This window comes from Microplitis mediator, chromosome 9 (genome assembly GCF_029852145.1).
Source record: "Microplitis mediator isolate UGA2020A chromosome 9, iyMicMedi2.1, whole genome shotgun sequence".
In the NCBI taxonomy this organism is placed as follows: Eukaryota; Metazoa; Arthropoda; class Insecta; order Hymenoptera; family Braconidae; genus Microplitis; species Microplitis mediator.
This window is the reverse complement of record NC_079977.1, coordinates 4,036,980-4,054,708: the sequence shown is the minus strand read 5'-3', so window position 1 is coordinate 4,054,708 and position 17,729 is coordinate 4,036,980. Positions and strand designations below refer to the sequence as shown.

Sequence of the window (17,729 nt, the reverse complement as noted above, 5' to 3'; positions counted from 1 at the left end):
TTTTCGGTGCTAACCATCAAATGGTAACAATTAAATTATTCAGAGCTCAAGTAATAGAGAAGTATTTAATAATTTTTTAAATTCCAGTGAAGAAAATGAGGATCTTTTTGTGATATTCACCCAAAAATTTACTACGAGTCACTGTTACAAAGAAGTCGATCAAAAGACTGCAAGTTGTGACAAACAGAAGAACCCGTGGCTTATTTCAGAACTGTCGCATCACTCAAATAACAATATGTCACCTGAGTGCCTAAATTCTGTCGACAAGTTGGACCCGACAACCATTTCAACATCAACTCTAAATAAGTTGACAAAAAAATGGACGAGACCTGATTGGTCAACAGATCCTTCAATTGCAGCAAAAAGAATATGGCGCGATTTCGGAGGCTGCACTTCGAAAATAAATGAAATTAGTAATGCAACAAATTATTTCAAAAAATCATTTGAGTTGCATGAAAAATATAATTTGAATAAAATTTTAAGTGAAGCAAATATTACTCCTGGCAAAAATTACACAGCCCAAAAAATATCAGGTGCTGTGTCTTCGGCTACGGGGGGCAAAAAAGTTTTACTGCGATGCTCATGGAATTTCGTAAGTTAATTTAATGATAAATTTTTATTTGGGTGATATCATAGAAAAATAATTTAAATCCAACGAGATCTGATGACCTCAATTTTAATTAAATTTTCATACAGGGTGGCCACAAAGAAATGATTCCAAAATTCCCTGATATTTCCCGGTTTTCCAGTAAAGTTTTTCACATTTTTCCCTGATTTAGAAATTTTATTCGTATTATTTAGATATTCAAAGTTTTTATTATATTTTCATTTTTAATAATTTAATTTGATAATTAAATCATGCGAGAAACCAAAAAAAATGGCAATAAAATAAATGAATATTGCCTACTTTTAATTATTCGATGTTAAAAATGTATAAGTTAAAATATTTAATAAGAAATTTTATGATTTTAATAAATTTAAAATACACTGGTTACAAAAATTAAAGGATATTAAAAAAATTTCAAATTTTTTAGTAATTTTAAACAGTTTGTAACTCGAAGGAAAATGGTCGTACAATAAAAACAAAAAGTCAAACTGTAGCTTCAAGTGTCTAGTTTTCTGATCTGGGTCTTTAAATTTTTTTATTATGCACGGTTCCGAAGCAATTAAAAATCAATTATAATTATCGAAAAAAATTTATTGAAGCTCGAAGACCGTTTTTAAGACGAGCAAAAATTTGGTAAATTTCTTTTTCGATAGTTTTCTTAGGATTACTCCGGACCCGCACATAATAAAAAAATATAAAGACCAGATCAGAAAACTAGACACTTGAAGCTACGATTTGCTTTTTTTGTTTTTGTCGTTTGACCATTTTCCTTCGAGTTACAACCTGGGGAAAATCACTTTAAAATTTGAAGTTTTTTTCATATCCCTTAATTTTTATACCTAGGGTATAATTTAAAATTTTTTAAATTTTGCACTGTTACAATTTAATTCCCAGATACTTTTCGAAATTCCCTGCCATTTCCAGGATATCTCCCGGTTGCATTAAATTCCCTGATAATTCTCGATATTCCCGGTTTGTGGCCACCCTGTCATAGATCTTAAATTTATTTTTATAAAAACTAAAAAAATTTTATGAAGATAAATTTTTTATTTTTATTGATAAATTTTAAACTTCCCACTGGAAAAATTGAAAGTTTTCAAAAAAATTGAAGTTATTAATTTCGGTTCGAATTTTGAAAATGAAATTTTCATAAGATGTTGATGTTCTAAAGTCCTATAGAAAGCTATTCTGACCATTTTCAAATTGACCGTTTCATCGATGCGTTTTTTGAGCATGACGAGTCCAAAAAATAACGTTTTCAAACTCTCTGATCTCGGAATTAGCGAGAAGTTTTGGAGTTATCGCACAGGGTGATCAATTAATATTTTATTTTATTTCTCTTATAGATAACTGACGAACATATTTTGGAAACGATAACAATCTATTTAGACAAGTCCTTCAAGCCAATTGATGCAAAATGGAACATGTTTCTAACAAGCCTATGTCCGTCTGATAGTCCAATCCGGTTCGATGAAGACAATGTCAACTACAATTTACAAGACTATAACATAGAAGATCCATTATCGAAACTTTCTAAATCTGAAGAAAAGCTTTATGGAGATCCTGCTGTTAAATATCCAACACTCTCGTAAGTATCAGACATAGTTTTGAATAAATTTAGGAAAAAAATTATGGAAGTGGGGGAGGGGGGGGGGGGCACTTAAGGAAATACTGAATTTGGCAAAATGGGTAGCCCTTAAAAAAGGTAAAAAAAAAATTTTGGATATTAAGTAACTGACACTCGAATTTTGAAAAAGTTTAAGACAAAAAAATTCAAAATAATGCTCAGCTATATTTTGAAAAGTGATTTTGGAATCTTCGAATTTCGAGCGTTTTTTTGGCAATTGATATAAAAAAGCATTTGATATTTTTATTATCCATTTTATTATCATTTGTTTATTTATATTTAAAGAGTACACAAAAATAATTTGAAAAGAAACAAAATTTTGTTCATTGAGTTATGAGTCCTTGAAGTAGAAGGGAGGAAAAAAAGGCCGTGTCCTCGTCGCCATGATTTCTACTCTCGTGGTCATCGGAAAAATAAAACAACGACAGATTCTTGATTAGTACGAATTTCGCTATCGCATGAGCCAACAAAAAATGAAAATTTGAAATTTGTAATATTTTTAAAAAATTCGACAAAGTTAAAAAATTAGTGAAAAAATCGACCTTTATTTTTGAGTAGCCGCCATTTTATGAAAAAAATTTTTTTTTTTCATTTTTTTTTGGTTCATGCGATAGCGACATTTGTACTAATCAAGAATCCATCGTTGGTTTATTTTTCCGAAGACCACGAGGGTAGTAATCATGGCGACGAGGACACGGTCTTTTTTTTCTCCCCCCTCTACTTCAAGGATGCATAACTCAATTAATTTTGTGCACTCTTCAAATATAAATGAACAAATGATAAAAATATGGATATCAAAAATATCAAATTCTGTTTTCTATCAATTGCCAAAAAAACGCTCGAAATTCGGGTCTTTAGACTAGAATGCCCCTTTAAAAAATAAACTTTTTTTACAAAATACTGGGGGTACCCATTCTCTCCCTCCCCCTACTTCAGCAATAAATTAAAATAAAAAATTTAAACTTTTAGGAAAGACGACAATGGCTATTATATATTTGAGCAGAAGTTGGATAATTTTTACTGTTATAATGAAGATGTTAGTAAATGTGAATTATCGAAGTACCCGTGGTATATAAATTCATTCACATATGAATTTAATGAGGATATAAAATTTGATTGTGAAAGGAATAGTGATAATTTTGATCCGAAAGATATATCTTCGATCCAGGATGAACTCTTCGAAAAATGGAATAATAAAATGGATGACGTTACGGAAGCGTTCGGGTTCCGGTGGTCATATGGAGCCCGATGTTCCGCTTACTTTAAGGGTCTTGATAGCCCATTCAAATTTTATAAAAAGTCTATTGAGTTATTTGATAAATATAATATGGATGTTATTTTACGTGACTCAAATATTATTCCCGGAAATAATTATACTTTCCAAGCAATAACTGATGCTGTTTCCAAGGGTTTAAAGGGCACGAAAGCTGAGATTAAATGCTCAAAAAGATTCGTAAGTCAATTTTTCATTTTTATATTTATATGTTACTTTGAAATATCAGTAATTATTTCTTCTCGTTTTAGGGTGAGAAAATTTACGACTTGTCTACTATCAAAATTTACTTTGATCAGTCTTTTAATCCAATTAACAAAACTAGAGACACTGATAATACGGCTATCGAATGCCCACTTGATGAAAATATTCGTTATGAAAATTTTATCCACTCGGTTAAAGAAGTACCAGTTCCTTCATTTGATTACCCGGCGATATTTTAAGGGCTTTGTGAAAATGAAGGTCTTTTGGCTTTTGAATATTTATAATAAAAATAAACATTTCTTTTGTTCCTTTTAAAATTTAAGTTTGTATTCGACTACGGATTTATTTTATAAAATATCGCACAAATAAAAGTTTGTATATTTTTTATTTTTGTCTTCTTTATTTATCCATGAAAAATATATGATCCTCATTTGACGCGTGGACTTATGTCCATAAGTCAAAAAAGAAATTTTTCTTCGGACTTTCCTGTGTTTTTCCTACTAGAGGACATCATAATGATCAAAAAACGTTTGTATTGTGATGAGTTATTCCCAATAGCAGCAAAGTTACGGACCACACTTCATAAAAATGCATGGGCAGTGTCATCCTCATTTATCTTCATTTTTCCTTATTTATTCTTGTTAGGAATTTAGGAATTTAGGTATGGTAATCGTGAATGAAACAAATCAATTTATTAAACAAATGAATATTATATCTTTTATTAAAATACGCGCTCTAGGGTATATCTTTACTCGTAAGAGATTTAGCTTAGACTAACTTATTCTTTTAATATTATTTAACTCTGAGGTCCAACAACCTCTCCTCTTTTTGTATAACAAAGATCTCTAAGTTCAAAATATATATATATATATATATATTAGGGTGATCCAAAAAATAACAAATTTTTTTTTTTTTCTTCCAAACAGGTTTAAAAGTTTCATTTAGATAAAAAAAGACGCCTGTGAAAATTAGAGCTCTTAATATTAACATTAAGAGGTACCTCATCGCACTTTTCTATTTCCCATAAGAATAACATGGGAAAAATTTTTTTTACGTCTTCTGATTTTTATAAGTATCTAACGATGCGTCATAGGAATAAATGGCAGGCATATTTTTATAGGGAATTGAATGCTCTACAAAAAAAGATTCTTATCATTTTTTGAGGAATCTATTTGTTCAAAAGTTATTTGAGGTTGAAGTCGAATTCATGTTAAATTTTGAGATTTTCTACTTTTCCGGCGAAACTATCAGACTTATTACAAAATATCATCAGACCTTTTTTGTAGACAATTTTATTCCCTAAAAGTTATTGCGAATAAAGTTTTTTCGAATTCCGCATTGTTTTCTAGTTATTTTTATTTTAATGTCAAGCTCTTAAAATCGATCAGAAGACTATTTTTTTATAAACATGACATTAAAATAAAAATAACTAGAAAACAATGCGGAATTCGAAAAAACTTTATTCGAAATAACTTTTAGGGAATAAAATTGTCTACAAAAAAGGTCTGATGATATTTTGTAATAAGTCTGATAGTTTCGCCGGAAAAGTAGAAAATCTCAAAATTTAACATGAATTCGACTTCAACCTCAAATAACTTTTGAACAAATAGATTCCTCAAAAAATGATAAGAATCTTTTTTTGTAGAGCATTCAATTCCCTATAAAAATATGCCTGCCATTTATTCCTATGACGCATCGTTAGATACTTATAAAAATCAGAAGACGTAAAAAAAATTTTTCCCATGTTATTCTTATGGGAAATAGAAAAGTGCGATGAGGTACCTCTTAATGTTAATATTAAGAGCTCTAATTTTCACAGGCGTCTTTTTTTATCTAAATGAAACTTTTAAACCTGTTTGGAAGAAAAAAAAAAAAATTTGTTATTTTTTGGATCACCCTAATATATATATATATATATATATATGAGTGCAAATGAAGAAAAACATATTGCCTTGCATTTACTTGGAATCCCTCGTCGACCCATGTACCTAAGGTCATAAAATTTGATCCATGCTAGCTTTCTTTTCCTTAAGTAAACATATACATATTTTGAACTCAACTTAAATATATATACTACAACTTAAATGCAACACTGTTCGAAATATTATTTCGAACAGAATATTTAGTAAAGAGAAATATTAAATAAAATATATATACACTGTAAAAAGAGCGGTGTTAAAAATGGACTCATTTTAACTCCGCCCGGTGTTAAAATAAAATTACACCGGTGTAGGATGAGTAATTCACCGGTGTTAAAAATACCGGTGTTAAATCGGGGTAACCGGTGTAAAAGCGGAGTAAAATTGGTGTAAAAGCGGGGTAACCGGTGTAAAAACGGAATAATATCGGTGTAAAAGCGGGGTAACCGGTGTAAAAGCGGAGTAATACCGGTGTAAAGGCAGGATAAACTGCATCCGCTTGGAGTATTAACTTTAAAGATTATAAAACACAAAAAATATCAGTTCTTTATGAAAATAATTAAAGAATATCATTTATTAACAAGTATAGTGATCGAGTAGGTAAAAATATTTACAAAGTGAAATATTTTAACAGCGGTAAAGAATATCTACACCGGTGGCGGCGTTATTTTAACACCGGTCTAGAATATTTACACCGGCAGCGGCGTTATTTTAACACCGGAGATTTTTTTTTTAACACCGGTACAGAATATTTACACCGGTGGCGGCGTTATTTTCACACCGCTTTCGGTGTTGAAATTTAACACCGCCGATTTTAACACCTACACCGTTTGGACTTACCCCGGTGATTTTTTACAGTGTAAGAATAAAGATTGATTTTTGTACAGAGAATCCAACAATTCTCATATGGGTCTGGATTGGGAAAACAAATTTTTCTTAGGACTTTGCGGTGTTTTTTCTATTAGAGGACATCATAATGAACAAAAAACGTTTATATTGTGATGAGTTATTCCCAATAGGAACAAAGTTACGGGCCACTCTTCATAGGAAATCATGAACAGCCTCATCCTCATTTATCTTAACTTATCCTAATTTATTCTGATATGGGTCTGGACTCAAAAAATAAATTTTTTTTAGGACTTTTCCTACCAGAGGACATCATAATAAACAAAAAACGTTTATATTGTGATGGGTTATTCCCAATAGGAGCAAAGTTACGGGGCACTCTTCATAGGAAATCATGAACAGCCTCATCTCCACCTAATCCTCATATGGATCTGAACTCAAAAAATGAATTTTTCTTCTGACTTTTTAAGGTTTTTCCTACTAGAGGACATCATAATGAACAAAAAACGTTTATATTGTGCTGGGTTATTCCCAACAGAAAAAAAGTTTCGCTCCACATTCCGTAAAAACACATGGGCAGTCATTCTCCCTATTTTGAAACAGCGTCAAAACTTGTGAATAAAATTTTTTTTCTGACTTTTTGAAGTTTCTCTCATTCAAGGGCATTGTAAGGAACAAAAAACGTTTATATTGTGCCGAGTTATTCCCAACAGAAAAAAAGTTACGGCCCACATTCCGTAAAAACACATGGGCAGTCATCCTCCCTATTTTGAAGCAGCCTCAAAACTTGAGAATAAAATTTTTCTTCTGACTTTTCGAAGTTTCTCCCACTCAAGAGCATTGTAAGGAACAAAAAACGTTTCTATTGTGCCGAGTTATTCCCAACAGAAAAAAAGTTACGGGCCACATTCCGTAAAAACACATGGGCAGTCATCCTCCCTATTTTTAAGCAGCGTGGAAACTTGAGATTAAAATTTTTCTTCTGACTTTTCGAAGTTTCTCCCACTCAAGAGCATTGTAAGGAACAAAAAACGTTTCTATTGTGCCGAGTTATTCCCAACAGAAAAAAAGTTACGGGCCACATTCCGTAAAAACACATGGGCAGTCATCCTCCCTATTTCGAAACAGCCTCAAAACTTGTGAATAATAGTTTTCTTCTGACTTTTTGAAGTTTCTCCCACTCAAGGGCATTGTAAGGAACAAAAAACGTTTATATTGTGCCGAGTTATTTCCAACAGAAAAAAAGTTACGGGCCTCTTTCAGTGGCATCGGGATTTGGATAAAAGACTGGTAACTGTACCCCGTTATTACTGCGCATGTCTAATAAAAAATCTATAAACTTAAAAGTGCGCATGAGCGTCTATTATTTGAAAGGAATTTAAAAGAGCTCCGTTTGCTCATTAAAAACCTTACGATTCTTTCAGCAGTAGAGGGGATAACAAAATGTAGATATTATGCCTACACATATTACATATGTGTAAAAAGTTACAGCTGCTTATACCATATAGTTACCGGTATTTTAGTAGCATAGACGCGTTCCGATTTTTTTTTAATTCCTGACATTTTTTAAAATTGGTAAGAATTTTTTTTTTATTAAATATTTATGTTTTAATTAATGGATTTATATATTTTATAAATATGTTTTAATTTTAATTCAAACATGTTACTCAATTACAACACGTGAGTTACACGAGCACTTGTTTTAGTAATCAGATACTTAATCAATTTATTACATAAATTACACGGAAACTAAAAAAACAAAATTTTTTTGTTATCGCGGTAAATTTTAAAATTGATTAGAATTTTTTTTTCTAAACCGGTTTATTATTTTTATTCATAAATAAAATTTTTATTTATATTTCTCAAGTCATGACTTAAAATATTCCGCTAAATAAATTTTTATTAGAAAAAAAATCCCATGAAATTTCCCGAGTTACAGAAAACTAGTAAAATTTTTTTTTTTTTCTGTTTAAAAATTTTGTTAGATTTTTTTTTTGCGTTACATTCAAAAATTTGGAGTAAACCCGGATTAAATTTGGAAAGAATTTTTTTTATTTGATCCTCTGAATTAAAATTCACTTCAAAGGGAATATATTTTGACATTAAAACTCCAGATTGGATGCGATTAAAATTTTTGGGAACTCCAAAATCTCTCGATTTAAAACCAATAAAAAGTTTTGTTATTTTTTAAAAAAAGAATTTATCAAAAATTAATTTCAGAGACATTAATTATTAAGAATGGAAGACGTTAAAACTTTAGGACGGACAGATTATGTTGTGATTACTTTGACGCTCGCCATAAGTGTCGCAATTGGCCTCTATTATAGATTAACTGGAGGCAGACAGAAAACAGTTGAGGTAATTTATACAAATACATAATTAACTGTTTAGTCATCATATCAATTAAAGAAATTATTTTACGAAATCATTTTTATCTTTTCGATCTATTTTTAAAACAACATTTGATTTGTCTTCGTAGTTTTTTTATGATACTGAAGTTGGCGGGCGTTTAATAATTTCTGGATTTTTTTTCACAATGATGAATTTAAAAAAAAAAAAAATTGAATAAATGCACACATAGTTTTTTTAATTTTATACATGTGCATTTTTTTATTTTTTGTTATTTCAGAAAATTTTTAATTGTCTGCTATCTTCAGGGTCATGTTTTTTTTTTATATTTACTCACATTCATGAAGATTTTCATCCAACTGATTTTTTTTTATTTGAGTCAGAAATTTTGTATAGAATCGAAATTTTGGAATTTTGTATGGAATCGAAATTTTGGAATTTTGTATGGAATCTAAATTTTATAATTTCGTATGGAATCGAAATTTTGGAATTTTGTATAGAATCGAAATTTTGGAATTTTGTATGGAATCGAAATTTTGGAATTTTGTATAGAATCGAAATTTTGGAATTTTGTATGGAATCGAAATTTTGGAATTTTGTATCGAATCGAAATTTTGGAATTTTGTATGGAATCCAAATTTTGGAATTTTGTATGGAATCGAAATTTTGGAATTTTGTATGGAATCCAAATTTTAGATTTTTTTTCGTCTGATTATTTTTTTTAGCTCAAGAAAATCTTTACTCTGATTCATAAAACTTTTGTGTTCCAAAATATTTTCTTGACTCAAAATAACTCTTTTTTCTGCGCACAACTGATTTTTTTTTTTTCATTAGATTCCAAAATTTATTATGGAATCAAAATTTAGGATTTTTTTTAGTCTGATTATTTTTCTTTTGATCTACAAAAATTATCAAAGTAAAATTTTTTTGAAAACCTCAATTTTTTCGTCTAAAACGGAAATCTCCTCTGACCAAGACGCGTTCTCTTGGCTCAAAAAAATTTTGACTAAGTTCCCGAAAACGTTTGTCCAAAATATTTTCTTGACTCAAGATTCTTTTTCTGTTCAAGAGTTCTCCATAAATCAGATTTTTTTTTACATACGAATAAAATTTTCTTGTTTCAAATTTCGCGGCTTCATGTCAATGCCGGATGTTGGCCGCAAAATAAAAATTTTCATAAAAAAATTAATTTTTTAAAAACTACTAACGAAAAACCAAAAAAAAAAATACATCATTGACACGCGACCACAGAACTAAAAAAAAAAAATCGGTCTGTCAGTTGACCCTGCGGGCCAGCCCCAAAACTTCCCGCTGTTTTCGAGCTCGTTGAGCTCGAAAACACTATTGTGAATACATTTTCGAGCTCTTCGAGCTCGCAAATACTTTTGTATGCCATTGTTTTGTAAAATCCATTTTTTAGCATTTCTTTCTCCCACGATATCTCGCGAACGAATTAACCGATTTTGATGGTTGGGGCGGCAATCGACGCGTTTTGTCAAGTTCTAAAGCTGATCAAGTTTTGGATTCGACTTATCGAGTCGTTTTTGAGATATTTCAGGAAAAATAAAAAAATTTTTTTTTTTTAATTCTTTCGACAACGGTTTCTCTTGAACGAATGAACCGATTTTGATGGTTGAGGTGGCATTCCACGCGGCTTATAAAGCTCTAGAGCCCAGTCCATTTTGGAATTAATCCATCGAGCACATTAAAAGTTATCCGAAAAAAACATTTTTGAAAAAACTTTATTTTTGAAATATCTCTGAACGAGCCCTACCGATCAAGCTCAATTTGCTCTCGGCTTCAAGATATTGACAATCCGCGTCGAATGACACCTTAAAGTTCAAAATCGGTCCATCCGTTCAAAAGATACAGGTATTTACATACGTACGTACGTACGTACGTACATACATACATACATACACTCGGACATCATCGTGAAATTAGTCAGGATAGCTTCCTAGGACCTCGAAACGTCGACATCTGATGGAAATTCGATTTTCGTAAATCGGACCGAAACCAATAACTTCCCGAATTTTTGAAAATTTACAATTTTCTTAGCGGGAAGTTAAAAATTATTTGAATAATTTTAATTATTGACAGTAAATAAATTTATCCAGATAAAAAATTTCTTATCAAATTTATCACATTAAATTGAAATGTCATATTAATTAATGGTGTGCGTTATTTTTTTTTATCAGGAATACTTTTCAGCAAATAAAACCATGGGTCCATTATCAATAAGTATTTGTTTAATGGTATCTTTTATGTCAGCAATAACATTATTAGGCGTATCAGCCGAAAATTATGCTTACGGAACCCACTTTGTTATAATTAATTTATCTTATCTCATTGGAACACCACTCGTTTGTTATGGATATTTACCTGTATTTTACAAACTACAAGCTACAAGTACCTATGAGGTATCTTATTCCCGTTATCAATTGGTATTAAGGCTGATTAAGAGTTAATTATAAAAAAGTTAATCATTTCAGTATCTAGAAAGACGATTCGGCGTGTCGGCAAGATTACTGGCAAGTTTTATAGTATGGCTTCAGATGTTATTGTATTCTGGAATAGTCCTTTATGCCCCAGCTTTAGCCTTTGAAACAACAACGGGATTACCAAAACTGACAAGCATTTTGTCCGTTGGTTTCGCATGCGCCTTTTATTCGAGTGTCGGTGGAATAAAGGCTGTATTGATAACGGATATTTTTCAAGCCATTCTGATGTTCGCTTCGTTAATTATTATCATAATTTGTGCATCGTCATCAGCCGGGGGTATTGACAAAATTTGGGACATTGCGGAAAAAGGCGGACGTATAGAATTTACTAAGTAAGTGAGAGCTGTTACTCATATCATAGAAAAATCTTAGGGAAATCTTGCGCAAGTCTGGTCGTCGGTCTTGTTGCAGACACGGATGAAAAGTTTTGAATTGCAAGATTTACACAAGATTTTTGTAATATGGTAAAATTTCTTACACATTTCTTACGCAAAATTTGCGGCAGAAATTTTCTGAAAATACTCACGCGTGATTTGCCTCAGATTTTTTCGAAAAACGCTATATAAATATCGTGGGTCAAAGGAAGGGGAAAAGTTGCAGATTATATAGTGGTTTTGGAGCAAATCTGATGCAAATCATGCGTGAGTAATTTGAAAAATTTTTGGCGCAGGTTTTGGTCAAGAAATACGAGACTAATAAAAAAAATCTTTACTTTGAATCTTGCATTAATATATTGCGACAGATTTATAGTTATGTAAAGACGTAGACACCTGGGGATGTCCTACAAGACATTCATAAAATTAACCCAATACCACTGCAAGCCTAATCATAGTTTTTGTTGACTAAGCCTTTATATGACTATACACAAAAAAAAAAATTCTTGACTGAAGGTAAATATTCTTGATTCAAGAAAATTTTTTTGGAGACCTAAATTTTCTCAGATAAAGTAGAAATCTTCTCCAACCAAGACGAATTCTCTTGGCTCAAGAAAATCTTGACTTGGTTCCCGAAAACGTTTGTCTTCAAAAATATTTTCTTAACTCAAGATATCTGTTTTTTCTGTGTATGAGTCTTGCTGCAGACATGGATGAAAAGTATTGAATCGCAAGATTTACAAAAGATTTCTGTAGTATAGTAAAATTACTTACACATTTCTTACGCAAAACTTGCGGCAGAAATTTTCTGAAAATACTCAGGCATGGTTTGTCTCAGACTTTTTCCAAAAACGCTACATAAATATCTTGGGTCAAAGGAAGGGGAAAAGTTGCAGATTATATAGCGATTTTGGAGAAAATCTGGTGCAAGTTATGCGTGAAGATTTTTTACAAATTTCTGGCGCATGTTTTGCTCAAGAAATGCGCATGATTTTATGAACTAGCCATGTGTAAGATGTCTGCAACATTTTTTTACAAAATGTCGGGTGTGTCATAAAAAATCTTGACTAAACCTGGCGACAGATTTATGGTAAAGACAGGCACGTAGGGGTCCTGCAAGACATTTTGACAGAATTAACACAAGATTGTCTTGTATACGTAATTTTTTGTACATAAAAATTAAATTTACTGTGTATATAAATTATAGTTTTTCATTGGATCCGACAGAACGTCATACATGGTGGGGACTTTTGATTGGCGGAATGTGTACATTCTTGTCACTTTATGGAGTAAACCAAATTCAGGTTCAACGGATGTTGACGGTTAAGTAAGTTAACACAAAAAATAACATAATTAATAATTATCTTAAATAAATTATTGTTTTTCTTTCGTAGAAATTTGAAATCTGCCCGAAATGCACTATGGTTAAGTTGGCCGATTCTTACATTACTTTCTATCATGACATGTTTCTCTGGACTGGCAATTTACAGTAAATATTTCGATTGTGATCCAAGAACAGTTCAAAGAATTAAAAAAAATGATATGTTGATGCCTTTGTTTGTTATGGAGATGACGTCTTCTCTTCCTGGATTACCGGGATTATTTATTGCTGGTTTGTTAATCATTACATCGAGTCTTTGACTAATTATTTCTGTTATTTCTAATCCATATTTTTATCACAGGAATATTTAGCGCGGGTTTGAGTACAATTTCAGCGGCACTAAATGCTCTCGCGGCAATAAGTTTAGAAGATTATATAAAACCATTGTATTTTAAATGGACTAAAAAACAATTTAGCAACAAAAAATCATTAATATGCAGTAAATTTCTAGCATTTGTATTGGGAATGATTTGCATTATTTTGGCAATTCTTGCTCAATATTTAGAGAGTATACTTCAGGTAAATTCAGGGGGCTTCAAAGTTAGATACGATAGAAACTATAAAGGCCCGAGTCAAAAAACAGAGTCTCAAAATTCTCAATGAGGTTTTTGAGGATCAATTTAAAATTTGAAGAGTGACGACAGTATAGAAAGTTATCGAAGTTTAGTCTTCAAAGTAGCAGTTACGACTTATTTTACCACATTGAGGACTAAACTGGAATAACATAATCTCAATTAAAGCCTCAAAATACTCAAAACATACCCCCTCCTTTTTTTTAATTATTAATTATGCGATAAATTACCCGTGTAAAAAAGTTCGGGAATTCCGGCGGTTAGTCTGCAGAATTCCTAAGGAATTCATATTTGTGTCAAAATAGAACTTCCGGATGAATTCTAAATCTAAATGACTTCATACAAAGCTCTGGTAAAATTCCAGCCGACTTCTAGCTGAAAATTACACGAATATTCAGTGATTTATTCTTAAAGTAAAAAATTTTAATTTTTGATTCAGTCTACTGCCAATTTTTTCACCGGAGCTTTACAAGAAGTCCTTCAGAATTTATCCGGTGTTCAAGAAGAAATTTTAGGGCGGTGTAAATTAAATACCTGTCAATTCATTTAAAGATCGATCGAATTCCGATGAATTATTACCAGCAAGACACTGAATCGATAATTTACTATCGGCTACTCTCGACAATAATTTTTCCAGATAAAACCTTTCTTTTTATCTGGGAAATCCTACATTATTTTTCTTAACTGCATCTTTTTGCAATTATGTACGTTCAGCTGATATTACTTTTTTTGACTGAAATTCTCACCATCTGTTACAATAAAATTGCATTTCTAGTTTTGATCCTTTCATTCGGAAGTCCTATTTTGATACCAATATGAATTCCTTAGGAATTCTGCCGACTCACCGCCGGAATTCCCGAACTTTTTTACACGGGAATAATTATTCGCATTTAGACCTAGTTCTCATTGAGCATTTTGAGTTCTAAAGTAGAGTTACTTTTTGGGCGGCAAATGAAACGTCAAAGGAATTGAGGCTTTTGAGGACTAAACAAGAATTTGTTTTTTGACTCGGCGTAGAAAATTTTTTTTTGTTGCCCAACGATACCTGTAAAATAAAAAATACAAATTTTGAATTTTTTTCCCGCCCTTATGACTCCGAGGTTAGTACCGGAAGCCATAAGGGCCGTAAAATAAAATCCAAAATCTCCATCATTTGGCAAAACAAAATTTTTTCTATTCTTTGCACCGGTATCTTTTGCTAGGATACGTAAGAATACAGCACTTAATTTTACAATATTATTTTACTAAAATTGCAGATGAGTTTAACGATATTCGGAATCGTCGGAGGACCACTTGTCGGTTTATTTACACTTGGAATGTTATTTGAATCGTCAACACAACGCGGTGCTATAATTGGTACAAGTGTTTCCTTGATATTTTTATTATGGATTTCATTTGGTGGCCCAAGACCAGGCCCTCAGACTTTACCTGTGTCAATAGAAGGCTGTGATAGTGATTTATTGGCTCGATTAAATCTGACATCAAATACGAACGGAACGATAGGAAACTTTTCGAACCAATCGGAATTTTTCTATTTATATCGGATTTCATATTTATGGATCGCGCCTATAGGCCTTGCTATTACCATTGTAATTGGCTGGATTACAAGTAATCTACTACAATGTTTTGGAATTGACAGAGTCAAAGAAAATTTAGATCCTGATTTATTTTTTCCATTTATTGCTAAACGCATTCGAAACAGGCGTAAAAATGAAAGAGAGGTTGATTTTGATGAAACTAATTTACAGAAATATCAATTTAATCAAAATGTTAATGACGGAAGAACTCAGGAATCATTATGTTCTTAATTAACGTTTTCCTAATTAAATATTTATTACAGTCGAATTCCATTAACTCGGACAGTCAGTTTACGGAGGAGAGGAAGTTTTTATGAAATTCCGACTTAGCGAATGCCCCTTCTCTTGTTGAAGAGTAAACTACTGCGCATGCGCTCTTAGTATAGCATGGAGTGGGAGACAGCGCAGCTTGTAGTGGGGATCAAGATTGAGGGGAAGTTCCGGGTTAATGGACTTCGACTGTAATAATTAATTTTGCTCATGTGTGTAAGATTTATTTTCTTAAAAGTTAAATATCTTGAAAATTATTTTACTGATTTTGAGGAAATTAATGGAAATTATTTTATGCAAAAACGAAAGTAAATTTTTGTTTTGAGATATTTAAAGTTTTATGAAAATCGATATAGGGGAGACCGGGGCAAGACGGCCCACCTGGGCCAAGACGGCCCACCTGGGCCAAGAAGGCCCACCTCAAAAATTAACCAAAAATTTTTTTTTCTTGTTTTCTTTTGATTATCACAAATTTAGATTATTTACTCATTTTTAGCCCGATACGTGAAACTTGGGGCAAAATGAACCACTCAAAAATTCTAAAAGAAAATGTATTTCATAGTATTATAACCTAGTCATGATTAATTTAATAGAAATATCATTTTTTGGTTAATTATATGGATTTGGATTAAAATAGAGCATTTGAAAAAGTTAAAAAAACCAATAATCAATTTTTTATTCAATAGAAAAATAATTATTAATCAATTGTTATTTTTTATTAAATAACTTTTAATTTGTTCATATAATTGGTTATAGAACCCAACAAAACAATTATAATTATTATATATAACATTATGAATAATATATTTATAGAATTAACAACATTAACTATTAAAATGTAACAAAAATACTTTTTGAGGTATTAAATTTAATTTAAGTGTATTATAAATTAATCCTCACAATATTCACAAATGTACGTATCGGAAAAATATTCGTCAACTCCTGCACAGGAATCATGAGCCCTAATTTTTACAATTAAAAAAAAAAAAATTTTTTTTTTCATTTTTTTTCGGAGGGGGCCGTCTTGCCCCAAAAAAAAAAAAATTTTTTTCCGGAGCTTCACCAAAATTTTGGTGAATTGAGTTCAAGTTGGACAAGAGTAAATCGACTTGATGGTTAAAAGCCACAAATAATAATAACCGGCTTAGGTGGGCCGTCTTGCCCCGGTCTCCCCTATTCTTACAAGGTGATAAAAAGTATAGTACAAAGAGAATAATAGTAGGCACACCCAGGGAAGAAATAAGAAATTTCAACCGAATGGTTTGCATACTATTTCTCACAAATCGAAGCTTAGCGCATGCGCGTACTTAATTCATAAGTTTTGTCATAAAAAAATAGTATATTACACGTCGAGAGAGGAAAGTTATCACTTGCTCTGAGAAATTTTTTGCATTGTGAATTGAAAAGAAAAAAATTTCGTGGGCCGAGAAATTTTTTCAGGCCCTAAGAAAAGTTTTAGTTTCGCGGAAAAAAAAAAATAGGCGCTGCAACAGGACACAGTTCTGAGGAAGAAACAGGACAAAATCCTGTTGCGCAACAAGATTTTTCCTGTGGAATAGATAAAATAAGGAACAAGTTTCACGTACAAATTTTGATGTCAGTATAGTAAAATTTCAAAATTTGAAACCAAAATCAATTTAGAAAAAATTAAAATTGTGAAAAAAATTAAAATTTTGTCCTGTTGCAGCACCTAATTTTTTTTTCCGTGTTCATTTCATAATGAAAAATTTTTTTTCACCGTTCAAATTTAAGTTAAGAAATTGTATTTGTCTAAAATAAAAAAAAAGTTCAATAAAATATTTTTAATAAACCAATACGAATTTCTTAGTTTCTAGATAATTATTTTATACCTCTATTTCACACTAAATAAAAAAAGTATAGGGTAGAGGTACCATTCGTGGCCACTGCTCCATTTTTGGACATTTGATACTTTATTTTAATTAATAAAAAAGTGTAAAATAAAATTGCCATTTTAATCGCGGGTTAAAAGTATCTTTGAACACATTTTAAAAATTAATTTTGTCATTGTATCTTTTACAAATTATTTTATTAAAATTTTTCAAGTGTCCAAAACTGGCCCTAAAGTGGCCAAATTCGGTACCTCTACCCTATAAGGTAAAAGTCCCATTACCCGGTTACTTTTTAGGGGAGTGAGATTAAAGTCAACATAAAGTGGGAAATTAAATGAAAAATCATTTTTTTTTTCTAGTTATTTTTTGTAGTTTTAAA

The 17,729-nt window shown here is 31.2% G+C and overlaps 2 protein-coding genes across 2 annotated transcripts; both read left to right on the top strand.

Annotated features, from left to right (window-relative positions):
• Nucleotides 1–2,031: 2,031 nt before the first annotated feature.
• On the top strand, nt 2,032–4,066 carry LOC130674978 (uncharacterized). Its single transcript, XM_057480430.1, has 3 exons — nt 2,032–2,195; nt 3,204–3,687; nt 3,759–4,066. The coding sequence occupies exons 1-3, from the start codon at nt 2,032–2,034 to the stop codon at nt 3,948–3,950; spliced, it is 840 nt and encodes a 279-aa protein (XP_057336413.1). The 3' UTR covers nt 3,951–4,066.
• Nucleotides 4,067–7,953: 3,887 nt separating this feature from the next.
• LOC130674459 (putative sodium-dependent multivitamin transporter) lies at nt 7,954–15,767 on the top strand. The gene is made up of 8 exons (XM_057479794.1): nt 7,954–8,051; nt 8,697–8,834; nt 11,024–11,245; nt 11,318–11,658; nt 12,908–13,027; nt 13,095–13,312; nt 13,383–13,600; nt 14,910–15,767. Exons 2-8 carry the CDS (start codon nt 8,715–8,717, stop codon nt 15,459–15,461), a joined length of 1,791 nt encoding a protein of 596 aa, XP_057335777.1. The 5' UTR covers nt 7,954–8,051; nt 8,697–8,714; the 3' UTR covers nt 15,462–15,767.
• Nucleotides 15,768–17,729: the final 1,962 nt, after the last annotated feature.